Source organism: Mauremys reevesii, linkage group 2, assembly GCF_016161935.1.
Source record: "Mauremys reevesii isolate NIE-2019 linkage group 2, ASM1616193v1, whole genome shotgun sequence".
In the NCBI taxonomy this organism is placed as follows: Eukaryota; Metazoa; Chordata; order Testudines; family Geoemydidae; genus Mauremys; species Mauremys reevesii.
Genome location: NC_052624.1, coordinates 135,642,715 through 135,666,026, shown reverse-complemented (window position 1 = coordinate 135,666,026; position 23,312 = coordinate 135,642,715). Strand labels below are relative to the sequence as shown.

The window sequence follows — 23,312 nt, the reverse complement described above, 5'->3', positions numbered from 1 at the left end:
CAACATGTTGACAGGATTAGGCACGAAAGCATAATTACAAACTGAGAAAATTCATATTTACTTTTAAGATTAGCCAACTGGTTTGCTGGCAGTGGGAGATGTAGATTACAAATTAATTGGAGAGATGCAAGTTGTGCATTTTCCCCCAGTATCCTGTCCTTTCAGTGAGCCAGATGTAAACAAGCATAACTCTAATAGTAAATGTTAAAGTCAGTGGAATTGCTTCTTTTTACAGCAGGGAAGAATTTGTCCCAATTCTGATGCTTGCTTTGTCTCTGGTCCAATGATTCTTTCATTTTTATCCAGTGGCCCGGGATGTGGATAAATGTATGAGAATGACTCTGTAGCCTGGTGGCTATAGCATGCATGTGGGAGACCCAGGATCTAGTCCTCCTGCTCCAATGACTTTTTTAAAATTATCCAGAGTGGAACAGCTTCAGTAGGAGAGATTAAGGGAGCCCCACATTAGAATATCCCATAGCGCAGAGGCTAGAGCACCTACCTGAGAAGCTGTGGGTATCAGTTTAAATCCTTTCTTCCCACTCAGGTAGAAGGGAAACTTGAACTGGGCAGTTCCCACATGTCAGGTGAATACCCTAACTACTGGGCTAAACATTATGAGGGAGGGTTTCCTCCCTTGCATTTTGTGTAAGCTTCTTTATAGGGGCCTGATCTGATAGGCAAGCCCCGAGCATACTTACTGGAGTGGGCCCCGCAGGCAATTAGATGGAGTAATGCCTATCTTCCCGTAGTTCGTATGTTGCTTTAGGGCTATAAAAGAGAATAATAGGCTACTTTTAAAAAAATGTTTTATATTTTAAACTGTTATATATGATCATAGAATCATCATCATTTGTGGATGGAAATGCAAGAAATATTAGTCAGTTAACACTGTAATTTGTTAGTTTTCAAGACAGAGGAGTCCTAGTGGTGAATTAATTTAGAAGCTGATTTAATGTTAAGTTGAGGAAAACATCTTAAATGTTATGCAGAAAGAACTAGCAAGATATTTTAGACATAGCCTGAATGTGAGGTCATAAAGATAGGTCTGAGTTGAAGATGATGCCCAGGTTACATGCCTGAGTGACAGGCAGGATGATGGTGATATTCAAAGGAGGTTGGTGGGGATGGCGGGGAAGAAGAGAGAGAGAGAGAGATTGCTAGAGAGAGATTAACTACTCTGTTTAGCCATGTTGATCTTGAGATGATGATTAGACATCCATGAGATGATGTCAGGGAGACATGCCAACATTTTAGTTCAGATAGAAGGCAATACAACTGGAGTAGAAAGGTAGATTGTGAGTGGTCAGCATAGGGATGGTAGCTGAATTTATGTCTGCAGATGAAATTACCAGAGATAAACTGTAGAGGGAGAGCAGTAGGAGACCTAGGACAGAGCCCTATGGAACCCCTCACAAAAAAATTGGAGAGCAGGGAATTCTACAAAGGACAGGCAGAAGAAGAGATTAAATAGGTAGGAGGAGAACATGGAAAAAGACAAACATGGAAGCCAAAGGTGGGCAAGATTTAAATAAGAATATGGTTGACAGTGTTGAAAAGGGCTGACAGGACAAGGAGGAGGAGAATAGAGTACTGATTCTGAACTTTGGTTAGGAAGAAGTCAGAGACTTTGTAGAGAGCCAGGGAGTGGAGTGCAATGGGCAGATGCAAGATTGGAGAGGTAAGGGGTGCTGCTGATGGAAACACATATTTGGTGTTTGTTATTACTACTTCAAGCAAGCCAGGGGGTGCAGCATCATCATCCCCAGCACCCCTAGTTCCAGCACTACTGGGTCTAAAATGAAATTGGAGAAGAGGAACTCTAGGCAGTGACTGTAAACAGTATGCTCAGTGATCTTAGAGATGAAAGGGAGAAGGGACAGTAGTTGAAGAGGCAAATGGGTCAAGGTTAGGGTGTTTTTAAGATGAGAAAGTCTAAACATGCTTGTGTTGTGAGAGGAGAGAGCCAGAGGAGAGTAAGAAATTAAGGAGAAGAGTAAGGGAGGGGATGAGAGGTCATGAGGGAGATCAGGAGATGGCATGGGATCACTGCGGCAAGTGGAGCCAGGACATCTTTGTGGCCCTCACCACATCATCTCATATGGATGGCTAAGTGCATGGATCACTTTACGATTACCTGTTCTATTAATTTCCTTTGGGACACCTGGCATTGGCCACTGTTGGAAGACAGGATACTGGGCTAGATAGACCTTTGGTCTGACCCAGTATGGCTGTTTTATGTTCAACACAATGGTTGAAGGGAGTCTACTAGCTTGTGTCTGACTAAAAGCACAGCATGTGTTTGTCTAAAGCATATCTTCCAAAAAGGCATCCAATCTTTATTTGAAGACATCAAAAGATGGAGACTCCATGACTTCTCTTGATAGTTTGTTCCAATGGGTAATCACCCTCACTGTTCAAATTTGTGTCTAATTTGGCTTTGTCTGGGTTCAGCTTCCATCCATTGGTTCTTGTTATGCCTTTCCCTATAAAACTATGGAGCCCTTTAGTACCCAGCATTTTCTCCACACGATACTTATACATTGTGAACAGTCACCTCTCAATCATTTTGATTAGTTAAATTGATAGCACTCTTTAAGTGTGTCTAAGCTGCAATCAGCAGATATGGCTGCAGCACTTTTAAATGCACCTTAGTAGATTTGATCTTGTGAGATCAAAGTTAGCTCACATAACAATAGCAGTGAGGCCACAGCAGCACAGGTGGCTGCCTGGGCTAATCCCACTTTCTTAGGATCCTGGGTACATACTTGAGTGGCTGCCACCCATGCTGCTGTGCATCACTGCTATTTAAGCTAGCTAGCTCAAGTATGTCTACATATTGTGCAGTCACATCTCCCAGTTGCAGTGCAGACATACCTAAGTCTCACATTGTAAGGCATTGTATCTAACCCTTTAATCTTTTTTGGCTGTTTTCTGCACTTCAGTTTTTTAGCATTCTTAAAAAATTAGACATCAGAACTGTACACAGTTACACAAAATGGTAAAAAAAGAGCAGGAATTAGGCACAATATCAACTTGCTACAAATGAAACTTGGGAAGAGGCACGTAGTTTCATGTGGTTTTATGCCTTCAGAATGCTAAAATGTTAAGAGTTAGATGGTACCTATTCAGTTGTGCTAAGTGAGTAGAGGACACAAGGTTTTCCTCTCCTTATGTCCTTCTTCCACGGGTAGATACAATCATAATCCTTGTGCTCAGGGTGGGGAACCATGGGAGTCTTAATGCCTCCAGCAGCACTAGATTCCAAAAGTGGGCAGAAAGCACCTCTTCCACACAGACCAACAAAACTGAGCATATACTACCCTTTTCAGGGTAGCCACAGTCCCTCTGAAATCAGGTGGTAGCATGCCTCACTACCAGCTCCATTATAGCCTGCAACTGAAGAATCACAATTTGCCCCTAAGTTATTAACCTCTTCCCAAAATATAGTCCTTATCACAGATCTGCTTGGAATCCTAAAATATTTGTTATGAAGAATTTAGATCAGATTTTAAAGATGGTAGACTATTCTTCTTCAAAGTTCATGTTATGGATCGTTTTAATAGCAAAGAGATGAAACAGAAGCCACCTTAAATGAATATACCCAGCTGACAAAGTAATCCAAGTGACTCATCCAGTCTTGAGAATATTGATATCCAGTTGGCATGTAAAATCAGTTTTTTCCTATTTAAACTTTTAGTAATATAGTAGAACTATAAAGGTTATTTTTCTAGATTTGTCAAACTAATGTGCAGCAGTTTCAGTTGTTACGTTTCCTCTGTCCATTATGATCATATAATTCATTTTCCAATTCATCTTCTTTATTATACCATAGTTGTGCATAAGGGTTCTATCCAATTCATACAGAAAGTAGTGGAAAGGCTCCCATTGACTTCAGTGGGAGCTGGATCATGTCCACATGACTGACATTTATATAATATATAATTATAGGTGTGCATGGCTCTTTACTTGTTACAAGGATTTAGGTCTCTGGCCAAGAGAGCACTTAAGCACACGTTTAGTTCTGTTGATGTACTTGGTATATATGACTCATCCTCAAGTGACTTAGTGTTCTACAGTATCCATGTACAAATATAATTTACTAATAGAAAATACTAAAGTAATGAATTAATCTTCATTGTGCTCCAAGCAGCAATAAGTGCAGCAAAACGGGCATTCAGATATGTGCCACCATTGTCAGTACATATGCAGATGAATTGATGCTATTGACTCTTTAAGGGCTTGGAGCTACATCTTTGATGGAGAAGTGAAAGATTTGTGAGGTTCCTGTGTGGAGCTTGTATTCAAAATGGCAGTGGACCCTATAGGTACCTACATCCAACATTTTGGTGCCATGGGCATTCACAAAACCTCTGCTTAGCACTGCTTAACCCTATAGGTCCTAAACTCCCTAGGTACCTAAGTTTCCACTGATAAAGTCCCTATGGCACCTAAATTTCTGCTGGTGGACATGTACGCAGGTGCCTCATTCCTGACACTGCCAAGCAGCTTGACACCTAACTCATAGCTAAACACTGACAGGATTCACAAAGAAGGGTGTTCTCCACCTGTGGGGCCTGATCCAGTAGATGTGCTGAGGTGCTGTTTTACAGCTCATCTACCAGCCCAAGCCCTCTATAGAACATTGGTGGTGGTGCTGTCATTTCCTCTTATAGTCAATAGTCTGCTGATTGTTCCAACTGCGTAAGTGTGCTAAGCTGATAAATTTAACAGTAATAAGTCACTAGGACCAGATGGTATTCACCCCAGAGTTCCTTCAGAACTCCTCCTCTGACACCTCAGTCTAGGACAGTTCCTCAGGTTTATTTCCTAAAGAGAATGGCTCAGGTTTGGGAATCTCCCTTACATCCTCTGCAGTGAAGACTGATGCAGATAATTAATTTAGCTTCTACACAACAGCTTTGTCTTCCTTGAGTGCTCCTTTAGCACCTCGATTGTCCATTGGCCCCACTGACTGTTTGGCAGGCATCCTGCTTCTGATGTACATAAACTAACAGCAAAAATAAAGTTTGTCTTTAGCTAGTTGTTCTTAAATTTTTTTGACACATTAAGATACCTGGACTCTAGGGGAAAGCAGCTCAAAGAGCCCATGGTAAGATGAAGTGAGAGCACTAGAAACAAGTATTCACTAGCTGAACCTCCATCAGTTGGAACAACCTTTTGGAGAATGTCTGGCTTAGGCAGAGTGTGATCATTTTCAGATCTGGCTGCAAAAACATAAAATCATATAGTAAAGAGACTCTCTTTCCATGCAGAAGATTAAGTGTTCTATTTGTTGGAATGATACAATCTCACTTATTTCAAATTAGGAAATCTAGATTATTAGGTTTTAGTTGGTGGTTTAAATGTAGAGATAATGCTCACTTAGGGTATGGCTACAGTTGCGAGTTGCAGCGCTGGTGGAGGCTTTCCAGCGCTGCAATTAGTAAGTGTCCACACCTGCAGGGCACATCCAGCGCTGCAACTCCCTGGCTGCAGCGCTGGCCGTACACCTGGCTCAGCATGGGGAATAAAGATTGCAGCGCTGGTGCTGCAGCGCTGGTCATCAAGTGTGGCCACACACCAGCGCTGTTATTGGCCTCCAGGGTATTAGCAGATATCCCAGGAATGCTTTTTTTATTTTTTGTTTTTTTGTTTTCTTTGTTTTCTTTTTTTGTGATTGTTGTTTTGTTGTGACAGCCACAGCTCCTGTTTGCTGTGGCTGTGCCTGCTCAAAAACAATCAAATGAGCTAATGAGGCAGACAATGAGTGACACAGATGAGGCAGAGGGGAGAGAGAGAGAGAGTGGGAGTTGCAGAGAGAGAGCAGTTAAGAGTTAAGAGGTAAGGGGTTAAGTGTGTTTTGTAAAGGGTGAGGGAAGTAACACACAACACACAGGTTTCAAATTTTCCTCTCTCTCCTCTCCTCTTCCTGTCACCTCGCCTCACCCACCCTCCCCTCTCTTTGAAAAGCACGTTGCCCCCACCACCCCTGGGCTTTGCTGCTTGCTGCATCTCACAAAAACAGCGCTGCAATGCAATGCAATGTGGCCCACAGCGCTGCTGGTAGCTCAAATGTGGCCACACACCAGCGCTGGCCCTGCACAGCTGGACGACCAGCGCTGCAACTACCAGCGCTGCAGATTTGTAAGTGTAGCCATACCCTTAGTATTATTGGGTTGAATGCTTTAGATCAGGGGTGGGGTTGGGGGGAGAACACCTTTATACATGTATGCCATTATTGTCCACTAATCCAGCTATATTCAGTTGTAGAGGAGAGCAGCAGCCCCAGGGAGATAGTTATAATCCCTGATTCTGAGCTGCCCAGCCCTGGCAGAAACTAGAGCAGCCAGGAGGCTACTCTAGCTTTCACTACTGGCATGGTGCTGCTCAGTCATACTTCCCCCCTCTCCTAAGTCAGACACAAGAGATAAGTCACAGCTGGCATACCTTCTAAGCTTTTCTTTGAGATTTCGACTACCACAAGAGAAGACCTTAACAGCTATCTTTGGCAATTTTAGGGCCATGGTGCAAAGTGGCTATAACAGACTGGAGAAAACCACTCATATTTCAAGGAGAACTTCCTTTACCAAAGTATGGGAGAAGAACAGAAGATTCAAGAAGTCAACTAATAACCTCGCTACAGTTCTAATTTGCTAGAAATCACGTAGATAGCATAGAAAAAAGTAACATTGATAAACACGTAGACAGACTGATTTATTTGCCATGTGACCTTGGGTAAATTGCTTAACCTCTGCAGCTCACTTTCCTCATCTGTAAAATGGGAATAGTGGCACTTGTCAACATTTGCGAAGTGCTTTGAGATCTATAGATGAAAAATGCTAAATGAGTACAAAGTAGCATAACTGGGGCTGGTATCGATATGTATAAATAAGGCTGCCTAACACTTTGCAGTGTAAGATCCCATTTTGAGTTGCTTATAATTTTGTCAAAAGTTAATCATATGGGCTAAAGTTTCCCATGCTGGGTCAGCAAAAATGGTTGAGCCATTTCCAACCATTTCACTGATGAGCTCTAGCATCTGTATGCTTTGAAGCAAAGACTTGAAGTTTCACAGGGGCTTCATTCTTGTTTCAGGGATGCCTCTTGTTATTCCCATGAAAGTCTATTCAGGTTTGGTCACGTTAGAAGCCTCTGCAAAAAAGACCACAGTTCACATATGCTCCATAGAAGTTTGTTAGAGGCTGTCAGCTTTATTTGCTGAAGGGTATACCTTCAATAACCCTATTCCATCCCAACACAGCTCCTACCTACTGACTGGATTGTGCATGTGGCATCCTCCATGGAGCAACTGAGCATGCTCCATCCTGGTGATGCAGAGGCTGAGCATGGCTTTTTCTGCAACTACTCCTTCCGGCTGCCCAGGGCCCTGTGACACAAACTGACAGCAGCAAGACTGTTTCTCCTGCACTCAATTCCTTCCTGCTAGTGCCCAACCAGATTGAACTGTGGTGCTACAAAAGGACATCTCCAGAGGATCTTAACTAGTACCTAGAGCAGAGGTGGGCAAACTCTGGCCCACGGGCCACTTCCAGGTTACAGGACCATCCTGCCCAGCCCTTGAGCTCCCAGCTGGGGAGGCTAGCCCCCGGCCCTTCCCCTGCTGTCCCCCCGCCCCCAGCCTCAGCTCACCGTGCCGCCAGCCCTCTGGGTGGTGGGGCTGCAAGCTCCTGCTTGGCAGTGCAGCTGTGAGAGCCACCAACCTGCCCCAGTGCTCTAGCCTGCACAGCTAGCTCTGGCCACCTAGTGCAGCTGACAGCCCTGGTGCTCTGAGCGGCATGCTAAGGGAGCAGGGGGTGGTGGGTTGAATAAGGGGCAGAGGATTCTGGGGGGGCAGTTAGGGGACAGGGAGTGATTGGGTAGGTGTGGTTGTTCTGGGGGAGCCTGTCAGGGGGCGGGGGTGTGGATAGGGGTCAGGGCAGTCAGGGGCCTGGGGGGGTGGATAGGGGGTGGGGGGATTTCGGGAGGGGGCGGTCAAGGGACAAGGAGCAGGGGGGATTGGATGGGTTGAGGGTTATGAGGGGGGAAGTCAGGGGGCAGGGTCCAGGCTGTTTGGGGAGGCACGGCCTTCCCTACCTGGCCCTCCATATAGTTTCAGAACCCTGATGTGGGCCTCAGGCCAAAAAGTTTTCCCACCCCTGATCTAGAGCATTCAACCCAATAATACTAAGTGAGCATTATCTCTACATTTAAAGAAAATAAACAAACCACCAACTAGAACCTAATAATCTAGATTTCCTAATTTGAAATAAGTGAGATTGTATCATTCCAACAAATAGAACACTTAATCTTCCGCATGGGAAGAGAGTCTCTTTACTATATGATTTTATTTTAGTATTGTAGTAGTCACTAACTGGACAAAACCACACTAGTGCCAGGTTAACTGCTCACAGAAAACATTTCACATTAGCACTGGCTCCAGGTATGAGGTAACAATTTTCATGTGTCTTTATTGTCAATAGAGTACATGTAATATTTAATTTTTTCTGCTGAATATTATAACATTAATGGTTGACAGTGATTATACCAAAGCAGCAAAAGTTGAAGGTTCTACTCTTAGCTTTGCCATTATCTTTGTGGCCACTTCTGTTGTTACTTAGCCTTAGATATATTAATATTAGTTAGTCATCTAGCAATTTGAAATCAGATTCCCTATGAGAAAATTAAAAGAGTGTGAGAGGAGCAGAATTTTGTCATACGATTGTAGTCTTCTACAGCTACATACATGCTGAGGTAAATGTGAGGTATTCATTTTCAAATTAAGGACATTAAACATACTTCACGGTACCAAAATAAAACTCAATTTCTGACATGTGTTGTGGTTCATATCTGATGTCCTTGTAGATACCAAAGATCACAGTAAAGTTCCTCGTAGGCACCACACAGCTTCTGAAGACGTGTAGTGCACACTTGGCTTATGGGGTAGCGGAAATTTTCAAAGACTGCTTCATGAACCAATGCATTTCAGCAAACAAAAATGGCTGATTCTCCATTCTGTCTGAGGTATGTTTGGTGCATAAATGTGAGGGAGCAAACATAACTGGCACCTTTAGACCTCCTTGACTGTTCTGGTCTGGCTTCAGGACTGCTCTAACTTATGCTCAACTGCAGTGGACCTCAGGCAGTTCCAGAGCTCAGAATAACAAGCCCCTTTTGCAGTTCTGTGCTGCATTGGCTATTATACCAAAGGTATTCACCAAGGGCTGGTTCTGATATCTTAAGTTTGTTTACTCCACCAGAACAGTATAAAAAGGCTGTAGCAGAGCAGAAATAGTCCAGAACCTCCAAAATTACATCAGTGTTCTAGCTTGAAGGTAAGGAACAAAGAAGGACATAATTTGTCACAACAGGGCTGATAAAGTATACATAAGCAAATTTAGCAGTGCTCTGCATGATAAATCTGTGGGACACAAAAGATAGGGTGCCCATTATTAACTATAAGCACCCTGCGTTTTCACGTTTAATTAAAATGTACAGCCATCAAAGCCAGAGTCTGCATTGACATAACTATGCTTGCTGCTAGACAAAGATATATCTTATAATTTAAAATACAGAAGAAACTTGTGTTTAAAAATACACATGCTTTCCAACATGTAGTCTATTTGGTCATTAAGTTAGCAACAAGTATACTGTACATTCTCTACATAGGGAACATTGTGACTGTTGCTATGCCTCAGAGAAAGTGGGTTCTCTGAATGTTTAGTCATATTTTCCATTAAAAATAAAAGAAATTAAACACGTATTTCCAAAACATCTGTTGAGCTCACAAAAATGTTGGGTTCTTTTTTGCTTGCATAAGAATCTTACATGTATACAAGCAGATTGCAAATTCTATTTTGCATAATGAATACCATGGTTAACATTTATTTGTTGGAACAATCTGCAGCTGGCAAGCAAAGCAGGGAAAAAGCCTTTATGTCTTCCAGTTGGTATCTGTTCAGCTTAGAGTATTTAGAGGTGAACAGCAAATTGGCTTCATAAAAACTTTCCTCAGCTGTAGCAATACATGGCCAATGCTCACATAGCCAGGCTAAGAGGGAGATTTAACACATTGTTAAAAAATAATTTGCTTCTTCTCCTTAGATCCAGTAACATGTCCAGTTGCCAGCACCTACTCTGACGTGACACATCAACAGCCATTGTGTTATAAAGTTATCACAAAATCTCCCCTGGGTATAGAGCTGCCTGTGGGTTAAAGGGGAGTCAGGTAGGTACTGCTTTTGTAGTACATTGTGTGGTTTTGCAGATTTTTAGGTATTCTAAATAATCATTGAAATAAAATAATCTTTAATATTTTGCAAAACTGCACAATATATTCAAAGAGATGCTTGTTTAACCTCCATAACATGGCTCTATGTCTGGTGGGGTTCTATGGTAGCTCTGAATTCTCCAGCATAGGAACAATGGAATTGTCATGCTGGATTAGACTAGTGACTAACAGCTGGTATTTCAGAAGAAGATTCAAGAACCTTGCAGAAGGCACACAGAAAATGTGTGACCCGATAATTCCATTTCTAACCTCTCAGTAGGTAGAGGCTGGTTTATGTCCTAAAGCAAAAGAGTTTCTATCTATGCCAATTTAAAAAAAATCCTTACAATGATAATTTTAGATATTCTTTTAATCCTTCTAAATCAATGCTTTTTTGAATCATGCTAAACTCTTGGCTGCAGTGATATTTTGTAACACTGAATTCCACAGGCTAGTTGTGTATCACATGAAAAAGTATTTCCTTTTCAGTTTTAAATGTGTTCCATTCAGTTTCATTGAATGTCTTCTTCTACTTGTAGTAGGAGAATGGGCAGATATCAGTGCATAAACTACCTTCACCATACCCTTATTTTTTATCATAACTTCTCATTCATTTCCTCTATTGCAAGTAATCCCAATCCTTTCACTCTCTCCTCATATGAGAGTTTTTCCATGCCTCTAACATAATTGAGATTACCTATCCCTGAACTGCTTTGCAATAGAGTGACCCAAACTGAAACTATTCCACATAAGTACATACCATTGATTTAGATAATGACAATGTAGTGTTTTTGGTATTACTCTTTATTCAATTCCTTATAAGTCTTAACACTTTGCCTTTTTGATCACTGCTGCTGCCATACATTTAATAAAGTGATATTTCAAAATGACTTGGGGCTGCTCGCGATGGTGTCCACTTCTTTTAAGTGGTTACAGTTAATTAAGAACCTAATAATAATAGGAGATATACCAGTCTCCTAGAACTGGAAGGGACCTTGAAAGGTCATTGAATCCAGCCCCCTGCCTTCACTAGCAGGACCAAGTACTGATTTTGGCCCCAGATCCCTAAGTGGCCCCCCTCAAAGATTGAGCTCATAATCCTGGGTTTAGTAGGCCAATGCTTAAACCACTGAGCTATCCCTCCCCCTAGTTAGATGTATGAGTAGGTTAAGTTATTCCCTCTTGTGTGCATTATTTTGCATATGTCAACAGTGGACTTCATCTTCCATTTATCTAGCTTGCTTAAATCCCTCCAAGTTTCCTTCATCTTCTCCAGTCTTGAGGAACCTAAATAATTGTGTCACCTGAAAATTCTACCACCTTACTGTTCACCTCCAGATAATACATATGTTGAACACCACTTACCTTTGTATGAAACCTTGTGGCTCCTCATTATTAATCTTTTGCCAGGATGAAAATTGACTGTTTATTTCTATTCTTTGTTTTCTGTTTTAGTCAATTTCTGATCCATGACAGTACTTTTTCTCTCACTTCCAAGAGAGTAGTAGTCTCTTGTGAAGTACTTTTCAAAGGCTTTTTGAAAGTTCAAATAAATGTCAACTGCCTCTCTTTTATCCACTATTTTACTGACACATTTAAAGAATGGTAAGAGCATGTTAGATATAGTAAGACGTCCTTTCAGAGCAAAAGGCAGTGAGATGATGATCAATCTCACTTTATACTGATTTTACACCAAAGTAACTGCACTGACTTCAGAAATACCACTCCTGATTTACAGAGTGATAACTCAGAAGAATCAGGCCCAGTACAGAAAGAGTGAGAGATTGCCAACATAGTTTTGGTGTTTTGCTTCTGTTCACCTGTCTAATGCCTAAAATTCAGTACCTGTTGCTACAGTCGAGAAACTTTTGTAAAAACAATTTCCATGCATTCCTGTTTAAAGAACACCTGCAAAAGGATGGATAGATCCATCAATGGCTATTAGCCAAGATGGTCAGAGATGCAACCCCATGTTCAGAGCAACCCTGAACCTTTGACTGCCAGAATCTGGCAGGGAAAGACAGGGATGGATCATTCCAACTGCCCTGTTCAGTACACGCCCCCTGAAGCTTGGGTATAGGCCACTGTCAGAGACATGACACTGGGTTAGATAGACCGTTGGTCTGACCCAATATGGCAGCTCTTATGTATATACTATATTGTGTTAAGTGAAAACCATATCACTTTCCTTCTCTAAGTTATGACTCAGTTAATGCTGGCTAGTTTAAATTTGTCATTTTAAAAATATGGGCCAGATTTGCAAATGGTGTAAATTAGCATAATTATTTTAACGTAAATGTACCTGATTTACAGCAGCTGAGGACCCTGCAACCAGGTGTGGCACTGCAGGTACACCCTGTCTTAGTTTCTCCAGTTTAGTTATCAATAAATCCAGCAAGGCTTTTATGTATCAAACAGCACACCTTCACCTTTCCACCCTTCTGAGAGTCTCATTTGTTAAAAGGAAAGATCAACACAAGCACAAGAAAGAGCTTCACCAAGGCTTCTTAGCAGGGAGGCAAACTCCATTTGAGTTTCAGTCCCACAGCCAGGACCTTCCTGCCAGCTGTAGCTCTTCTCTAGGTAGCATGCAGCTCTTTGCAAGCTACACCTACTACACAGCTATCTAGAAAAGCCCTCTCTAAGATGCTTTCCTTAGGATCCTCCTCTTTCTGGGAGCACCTCTTCTTTAACTGCATTCTGATAGCCTTTTATCAGGTCAGGTGCTCACTATCCAACCAGATGCCAACCAGCCACCTCAGCAGTTAATTACTTACAGGTGAGCTGAGATGAGCTCATTCTTCGAATGAAACCTATCACTGGCAGACTGGGCCTGGATTTCTCTTAAAGGGGCCAGATATCCTATGAAAGGAAGTTATTTTGAAAAATAACCAGACTACTTAAATAGAGGAACAATGTATCTGGGGTCAGAGTAAGAAATATGACTTGCCACTGATGCACTAGTAAAACTCCCATATAATTCAAAGGGAGTTCTAGATGAGGCTAAGGTCTTTGGTGGATTAGCAAAGCAAAATATCCAAGCGGATCTTCAAAAACATTAATGTAAATGTAGGTGAAAATGTGATTTGTTTTCAAAGGAAAGCAGGACGAATGTTCTAGTACAATCTCCATGCGGATTAGTGTAACAGTGTCTCTAATGAATATAAGGAACCCAAGTCCCCAATGCCTTTTACTTTGTGCAGTCTTATGTACCTGGCTAAGTGGGTGTAAAATGCTACAAAATCAGAATTTTGCACTTGCACATTGTTATCTCTATAAGGGCAATGTCTACAATGGAGATATTAGCCAAAGTGAAGTAGCTGCATGAGTGCAGTCTAGTAGTGTAGAATCTGTGCAAACAGGTAAATTGTGGATTGCACTGGCACAATTTACCCAACAGCCCTCTCCCATGGTTTCTAACATGGATTGGAATGCTCTCATTCAAAGATTTTGACATGGCAAATATTTTTCTGGCTAAACCAAAAATTAGACTTAAAATAGTTAGCAGACAGGTTTAATAAGGTTCAAAGACTATAAATGATTTTATATATAGTTAATATACAGAGTTACATTTAAAGATGATTAAAGATGATTTCTCTTCAAGGTGTCTTTCTCCACCTTCTTCACACATGTCTATATTGAAAAAAGGCATCTTTAAAATTTTTGATTTGCTGGCTATACATTCCCTAATTAGAAAGATCATTTTAGCAAAGTGCTCTGTAAGTTAAAAAAAAATCTAGAGATAAAGGGAACAATTTATATTCATGTTTCATAATGCCTTATTTAGGCAAGTTACCAAATTAAGAAAATGAGAAATATTTGTTGCAAAGAATGGTTTAAATTAGAATTACATTTTTCATTTCAATAACTAACTTAATTCAATTTTGAATGTTAAATCAGTTTATAAAATGCTTAGTGCAGCCTCTCAACATTAACATCCATTAAAAGATTGAGACAAACAGCAACAATTAAATGCTGTTTAACAGAAACTGAAAAAACTTGCTGATGGTAAGTAATTCATGTGATGTTTCAGTCATTTAATCTTTTAACAGCATGCAACATGGTGTGTAGTAAAGAGCTATAAATAATCATAGCCAATTAGACAAAGCTTAAATAGTTTTTGATTCCATAAAACGAGTCTTGTTCTTATGACAAAGTCTTCAATTGTTTAGCGAGTGGCTGCCTACAAGAAGGGCCTTAGTCATATGAAATTACTATAACTGTGTATTTCAGATAAGTTTCAGAAAAACAAAGTTTCATGCTAGCTGTGCTTTGTGATTAGTGGAAATAGACTTTCTGTAGTGCATATTTATGAAATCTCATTTCTGTGAGAATGTATTCTAGTGTGTCATAACAAAGAATGCCGATGTAGAAGGGTCATTTTTGTATTAAACTAAAACAAGTATTTTTGCTACCAGAAGTTACTATACCTACTTCTAAATACTATCAGTTCACAATAACTGGTTACTAACTAAAACCTGACAGATAAACAGAACCACTGGAAATCTTATGTCTGGATAAAAGTTTTCATTTGGAGATTTTTGGGGTCCTTTCACAATTTTGGCTGAAGTATTCAAAAAATTTTACAATGCAGGGAAATACAAAATTTGGGCCCTACACTACAAACTTTTCACACATGCAACTCACGAAACAGAATCTCTATGTACAGAGCTTTCAAAATTATACTCCATATGAGAAAAGTTAGTATGGTATTTACAGCTTTTGCACTTCTGTAATGCAAAGCTTTTGATTTTGTGGGCAGGATCGTATACTGGATTGTATCCAGTTCTATACTGGATCTTGCAAGGACAATGAAGTGCCAGCCTAGACTCAAGTATCTATTCATTAAAAAAATACGCCCATTTTAAAATCCAAGAGGGAAATTTCTCTAAGATTGAACATGCCAAATTGACAGGTTTCAGAGTAGCAGCCGTGTTAGTCTGTATCCGCAAAAAGAACAGGAGTACTTGTGGCACCTTAGAGACTAACAAATTTATTTGAGCATAAGCTTTCGTGGGCTACAGCCCACTTCTTCGGATGCATAGAATGGAACATATATTTAGGAGATATATATACTCATACAGAGAGCATGAAAAGGTGGGAGTTGTCTTATCAACTCTGAGAGGCCAATAAAGTAAAAGAAAAAAACTTTTGAAGTGATAATCAAGATAGCCCAGTACAGACAGTTTGATAAGAAGTGTGAGAATACTTACAAGGGGAGATAGATTCAATGTTTGTAATGGCTCAGCCATTCCCAGTCCCTATTTAAGCCTAAATTGATTGTATCTAGTTTGCATATCAATTCCAGCTCAGCAGTTTCTCATTGGAGTCTGTTTTTGAAGCTTTTCCATTGCAAAATTGCCACCCACAGGTCTGTCATTGAATGACCAGACAGGTTAAAGTGTTCTCCTACTGGTTTTTGAGTGTTATGATTCCTGATGTCAGATTTGTGTCTATTAATTCTTTTGCATAGAGACTGTCCGGTTTGGCCAATGTACATGGCAGAGGGGCATTGCTGGCACATGATGGCATATATCACATTGGTAGATGTGCAGGTGAATGAGCCCCTGATGGTATGGCTGATGTGATTAGGTCCTATGATGATGTCACTTTAATAGATATGTGGACAGAGTTGGCAAGCATGACAGGATTCTGAACTCACAGCGGCCTTTGGTCTTCCATCTCCAGGCAGCCAAAAGTACAAGTCTGGTTGTGGGAGACTAAGCCCTCCAACTGAATCTGTAGAAGTCCACCCCTTCCAGGGCTATCAAAGATCAAAAGGCAAACCAAACACAAATGAACTAACACAAGGTCATGGCAGGACACTTCCTTCAGGCAGCTGCTGATAGGCCATAGCCAGCCCAGTTTGGCACTTGCAGACAAGTCTCTAGTAATAGTCCCAAAATACTGTTTCAGACTCAAGCTCTCCATTGTCTTGGCAAGGGCTTCAAAATGCAGTTAACCCAAGCAGCTCCTGCCTTCAGCCAGGCACTTTAGGGCTGAAGAGCAAAGGTCCATTTCCCTTCCAGATCTCCCATTAGCTGAGCTTATATCTTCTCTCCAAGCCTGACATGCCTTGCAAGTGTGGTGAGGCAGGGCTGCTTGAGGCCAGAGAAGTTCATTAACCCTCACCTTCTTGGTATAGGGTTTATGCACCCCATCACAGAACCCCTTCCCCCACTCCATTACAGCTGATAGCCCAGTAATTAGAGTACTCATCTGGGATGTAGGAGATCTGTTTTCAAATCCCTGTTCTGCCTGAATTGGAGAAGGAACTTAAACTCAGTTTTCGTATCTTCCAGATGAGTGCTTTAACTTCTGGATTATAGAATAATTTTCATTCTCTTTCTAGCCCAATGAATATTTCATTAGTTATACAAAGTGGAACTACTTCAACAACAGAGATTGAAAGAGGTCCATGCAGAATAGCTGGGTGGTTAGTGCACTCACCTGGGCGACATGGGTCTAAGTCCCTGCTCCAAATCAAGCAGCGCACCTGTTGAATTCTGGGTCTCCCACATCCCAGGTGAGTGCTCTTACCACAGGGCTGATGGAGATAGTGGGACTTGCTATCTCTATCCCCAGCTGTCTTTAGTGTGGTAGGCATGCTAAGAGTCTGGCGACCACATCAGCTGGTGCAGGTGTAATAAGCAAGGGAACACCTAGTTTGTGAATCTCAGCAGGGATTAGACATGAGCTGGAATGCTGAGCAGCTCAGCGGCATCAGGAATTAGGTGCTATTGTGCATTCCCACCAGCAGAAATTCTGGCACGTAGGGAACTTTACTGGTGGAAACTTAGGTCCCTAAGACCCATCCAAGGATTTGTATCTCACACCCACATTTCTGCTTTCAAAAGCAAAGAGTAGATAAAGGGGTACCAGCCATCCTGGAAATGAAGATAGCCAATTATCAAAAGATATTGGCAAAAAACAATAGACTCACGAAAAGCAATTGTCCCTGCCTCTTTCCCAGTTGTGAATGTCATCCTTAATCCAAATGGGAACCACTGAAGTAGTCCCTCAATAATTCAGAGGGAGGAGTAAAGTCCTGTAATCTTTGTCCCAAACCAAACACTTGTATTCCCTCTCCCCTCCAGAGTGAAAACCTTTAATGATGATATCTTAAAAAAAATTATAACAGGCAATTCATTTTCTTTTAAATTAAACAACAAAACCCAAAACCAAAGACAAGCTCATGTGACCATAAGTTTATTTAAAAAGGAACCTCAAACTTGCCAAAATTGCACTGTGAAGATTTTATTTAGTTATCAGTTTATCGCTAACCTTTTCCACATATTTTAAACAATTTAATCTAGAATCATAGAATATTAGGGTTGGAAGAGACCTCAGGACATCATCTAGTCCAATCCCCTGCTCAACACCAACTAAATCATCCCAGCCAAGGCTTTGTCAAGCCAGGCCTTAAAAATCTCTAAGGATGGAGATTCCACTACCTCCCTAGGTAATCCATTCCAGTGCTTCACTTCCCTCCTAGAGAAATAGTGTTTCCTAATATCCAGCCTAGACCTCCCCCACTGCAACTTGAGACCATTACTCCTTGTTCTGTCATCTGCTACCACTGAGAACAGTCTAGCACCATCCTCTTTGGAACCACCCCCTTCAGGTAGTTGAAGGCTGCTATCAAGTCCCCCCTCCCCCTTCTCTTCTCCAGACTAAATAACCCCAGTTCCCTCAGCCTCTCCTTGTGCCCCAGCTCCGTAATCATTTTTGTTGCCCTCCGCTGGATTCTCTCCTATTTGTCCACATCCCTTCTGTAGTGGGGGGGACCAAAACTGGATTCAATACTCCAGATGTGGCCTCATCAGTGCCAAATAGAGGGGAATAATCACTTCCCTCGATGTGCTGGCAATGCTCCTACTAATTCTTAACAATTATGTGACTTATGAAAATTAATTTTTATTACATTTAAGAGTGTTGTTTTGATTTCTAACATTTAGCACAAAGTTATTCTTGTTCTGTCTCACTTTGGTAAATGTGAGAAGAGAAGAACAGAAATGTCTAACTGATAGCATTACAGAGCATAAAACTGCCAAAGGTGCTATATGGCAGTAGCTGAGAAGTATGAAATGATTTTGCTATTGAATACATGACCCTAATAAAATTCAAATATAGTTCTACAGCTTTTAAATACTGATAAAATGTATATATATACTACCTTAGTTGTAGGAAACAAACTATTCCTTCATAATATGCCACTTGTGACTGCATTTACCATTAGGCCATCTTCTGCAAATCCATCCTCTTGCTATAAGGTTTATTTTAAACAATTTTTGCCTGTGAAGTTTATTACTTGGACTCCCATTCTGTATGAAGCCCACTAAGGTACACAGCCTTTTCCTGGTCTGTGACCCTAAGGCTTTGATATTGTCCTTCCCACAGTGTCTTGATGCTACTCATTATAGAGATATGAAAGGCAAGCTGCATTTCCTGATGCTGAATATTTTTGTCCTATGTATTCATAGCAGGATTAAAATAAATGTAAATCTTCCAAAGTACATTTCTAGATGGTGATATGGACAACATTAAAAAAACTTTAACATAACCAATTTCTATACTACTAGTCTGTCTTTTTTTCCCTCATAAACTGTAGTGTCAAGAATATTAGCAAAGATCTATGAAGATTTGTATGAATATTAAAATGATTTCTGGTTTCAGGAGAAAACTGGAGTTGAATGTAAGTTTCAAAAAGTAATATTTTATCTTACACTACTTTGTTTCTCTTCTAGTGGCAAAGCATTACAATAACACTGGTTGAGAAAGTGCAGATGATTGCTGTAATCCTAGGATCTCTGTTCTTAGTAGCAAGTGTGACTTGGCTTCTATGGTCAGCCTTCAGCCCCTATGCAGTATGGCAAAGAAAGGACATCCTTTTTCAAATCTGCTATGGAATGTATGGTTTTATGGATCTAGTGTGCATAGGTAAGCTCAAAACATTAATCAGTACAGATTGTGGTTTAAGAGTATAACTATGGGTCAAACTTCCTTAGCTCTTCAATTCTCTACTTATTTATTCTTAGCTGACATATTTAGCAAACACTTGACTTTTATAAAAGTAGAGACACTGTGAGAGAGGAACCAAACAAAAGCCCAACCCCCAGACTGATCAAATCACTTTCCCTAAATGATAAATTCCCAGAATCACAATCAGTTTTGCCTACTTTGAAATTTAAAAGGATAGTAAAGTGTAGGAGGGTCAGTAGGTGAAATTATAACAAAGATTTGATGAAAAGGACTAATGATAGTTCTGTTCTCTCAAATCTTCCTTTGTTGCTAAGCAGAGTTAGTTATTTACGTCAAGGATAGAATAGGTCTCTGAAGGATTTTCTTGTAGAACTACATATCTAGAACTACACTGAACAGAGTTGTGTGAATCACTATGCTAGAAATAGAGTATAATGGATAGGCTGCACTGCTGCGGTGAGATGAAGGAACTAATTCAAGAGTTCTGTTGACATCCTAAACAGATAAAAAACACTATATAAGTGCTAAGTATTTTAATTTATTAATTATACTATGAAAGCAGAGCTCAGGTGGTTTATGATGTCATCAGAACTCTTAAAGCGTGAAGATAAAACTTTCTGAAAGCTTTTGTGTGTGTATGTGTGTATGCACTTCCTTTAATATATTGATCCCAAAATGTCTAAATAAAAACTTTTAAATAGTTAGTAAAACAACTCTGAGCTGAATGTGAAAGAGGTTACACTAAAGTAAAAATAAAGGAATTCTAGTCACTCTTAGAGTAAGTAAGGCACAGTAATTTGAACTAAGGTTCCCAGAATATTTATATCAATAACATGATGAAATGCTGTATAATTCTTTTAATTAAAAAAAAATCTCAAAATGCTTTGCAAATGTTGCTGTTAACTCAATTTTATATATGCCTCTTATTATACCATGTATACATTATCATATAGTTCAGTTGATAACATAGTTATTTGAAACTTATTGTGTTAATTGAATTTTTTCACTGGTTTAATTTGTTACAAAAATCAAACTCTTATCAGTTCAAAATGTATTGCTTAGTATCTGTAGACAGATAAAAATACATTCGTGTATTTATAGAACTAAATGTATCAATGGAACAGGGTTGTGGATGTACTAATGAGGAAATTCAATTCTAAGAAAGAACTGCTAAGAGTTATAAAGTAGTCACTGAAATGTCCAATGTAAATTTTCACATCTAGATTTAAAACAATATACAGTAGTGATACTTGGAAACTTGCCAGTGGCCTTAGATATCTAAATATATGCATATAACTACAGTCTTATAATTAATACTAATAGCATTAATTAGCACAGGGGTTCTCAAACTGGGGGTCGGGACCTCTCAGGAGGTCATGAGGTTATTACATGGAGGTCACGAGCTGTCAGCCTCCACCCTAAATCTTGCTTTGCCTCCAGCATTTATAATGGTATTAAATATACAAAAAAGTGTTTTTAATTTATAAGGTGGTCACACTCAGAGGCTTGGTATGTGAAAGGGGTCACCAATACAAAAGCTTGAGAACCATTGAATTAGCATCTCTATCTACATTTTGTAACTATAGTTTCCTTACTTGAACATTAACTTTTAATTAATGGTAGCAAGCTTAATATGTAGGGTTTTTTTTAAAAACAATTATGTTACCTAATAACTTTAAATGACTAAACTTGTGTCTGGGAATTAAGAAATAACTGGTTAACTGGTTTGGTAATTGTGCAGCATTTTTGTACTTCTGATCAGCTCAGACCATTCAAGTTCAATATACTTTCAAGTAATCTTCTGCAGCCTATTGTATTTTAAACATGTGCATCCAAGACCACTTACAAATTTTTAAAATATCTATTAGCATCTCCAACTTTACTCTATGTTAGAGGTGTCTGTTATTGTAACTTCTATAGGATAAAGGACTTTAATCTGAGTAATTGCTTTAACTGAAAATATCTGAATTAAATTCCTTAGAATGCAAATGTTTAGGTTTCTGAATGATCTTAAAAAACAAAAGATAATCTGATGACAGATATAACTTTCTAACAGCAGTTCAGTGGGCAATGATTTTATTACATTAGAAAGTTTTTGTCTTACTCTTTAATTCTTACCCACTAGCTCTAAATTATGTAAAAGGACTAACAAGTAGATGTATGCTATACTCTGTTCCTCACACACTATGACCTGTGCAGTGTTGATGCAGCCAACAGAAGTGTTATGAAGCACAAGTCTAAAAGTTAAGTGTCCCACCCCTTTATTTGTGATCATCCTGCAATAAACTCCCTGTGGATGAGTCCCTGCACCCATGAAAAGCCTCACTGATTTCAGTGGGGATTTGCATAGGCACAAGGGTGCACTCATGGATAGTTAATTTCATGGTCAGGGCTTGAGTTGTAAACTCCATGACTAAAGACCTATTCCAGTTGTCTAAAGTCATGTACATCTGTGGCTCTGCATAAACAATAAAATGTTTTCAGCCACCTAAGAAATGTAAATATCTGTACTGCTTGAAGTCTTATTGTTTTTATAATTTTGAAATGAAGTTCAATAATTGGCTAGTGAGAACTGCACAGTTATATTAAAAACCTTCACATTTAGAAACTTTAACAGATTATTTTTAGTATTTTTCCATTAAATCTGATTTAATTGTATCAATCCACAGTCCTATCCAGTAAGTAATATTTAAAAATGTCTCATACATTTTAATCTGCCAGCCTTGTCATTCATTTGTACCAAGAGAAAACTGTCAAAGCTTACAGCTCACCAGTATGCCACCCACTAAATAACTTATGTGGATTCTCTGTTCATTTCCATTTGCAGCCTATCCAGTTTTACAGGAAGTTCACTTTTGTAACATTTAACAAAGAATAAAGTTGCCTTGTATTACAAGACTCTTCTTACTCTCTATGCACAGGACAGTGTTCTATCAACATCAATTTAACTTACACATTTTAACATGTAGGTTAAATTTGTGTCCGTTGTTCAATTCATCCTCTTCTGATCTTCCCTGGGAATTCTGGGTCCCTCCTTACAGCATCCCCTTCTAATCACTTCAGTGTCAAATATGGCAATTCTCTATGCAATTCTGCATCTGAACTGGGCATGAAGTTGTTATCACAGGAAAACTTCCAGAGCATGCAAGATTTGCAGAGAAGTCTTTCACATTTGAACTAAATGGAACTGTGGCCAGTCAAAGTTGTACACATGGATATTGCCAGAGATTAGTGAGTCCCTGTTGGGATTATCAGAGAGAGAGAGAGAGAGAGAGGGTGCTCAAGGTGTTTTCATTAAAGGAATTTAGGATTCAAAAACTTTAAGGATTCCTTAAGGAATAGTACATTAGCTTCCCACTCTTCCATTGCTTGGACCTGGCTGCTCTCCTTCATCACATTGCCTCCACAAAGTTACACTATTGGAGAAGAATGACTAAGCACGTGGTAACGGAACCTTTTTGAAGTAGTAAGTTGTCAGTTAGTGTGTGTACAATTCCCCCACTCTAACATTCTTTAGAGCAATGGTATAAATAACCTCTTCCTCTAACTGTACTGCAGTATCTTTCTACTCACCAACTCTTTTCCTTCATGTTAAACAAATCTAGTTGTAAATGGTTTTTTAAATAGTTGTATTGTTAAAGTTAGATTTAATTATATTTCATGTTAATTGTTTGATCAATTCACACATTTTTGTGGGCCCATCTAAACAATAGTTTTAAAGGGTTTTCCTTATGTCCTGTGATGGTCCCTACTTGAGACAGGCAATTTATTCCACAGGGAAGAGCATTTAACTAAAAGTTGTCAAGGCCAACTCTAAAAGGGCCCACAAGGACTAAGACTTTGCTCCAGAATCTGCTCCTCCAAGAGGCACGATTCTGGGAGACCGTCTTCTGGAAGATGTCCTCTGGCATGAGTAGCATGGCAACTAGAGCTGGACAAAATATTTCAGCTTAAATGTTTTACAGCAAAAAAATGCAGATTTAGGGTACGTCTACACTACGGGACTATTCCGAATTTGCATAAACCGGTTTTGTAAAACAGATTTTATAAAATCCACACT

The 23,312-nt window shown here is 39.8% G+C and overlaps 1 protein-coding gene across 1 annotated transcript in view; it reads left to right on the top strand.

The window, feature by feature from the left end:
• Positions 1-23,312, top strand: part of MARCHF11 (membrane associated ring-CH-type finger 11) — a 41,530-nt gene that overhangs the window by 6,821 nt on the left and 11,397 nt on the right. The window contains exon 4 of the mRNA XM_039522984.1: positions 19,018-19,210. Coding sequence (XP_039378918.1) covers positions 19,018-19,210 — 193 coding nt within the window. The remainder of the gene's footprint in view (positions 1-19,017; positions 19,211-23,312) is intronic.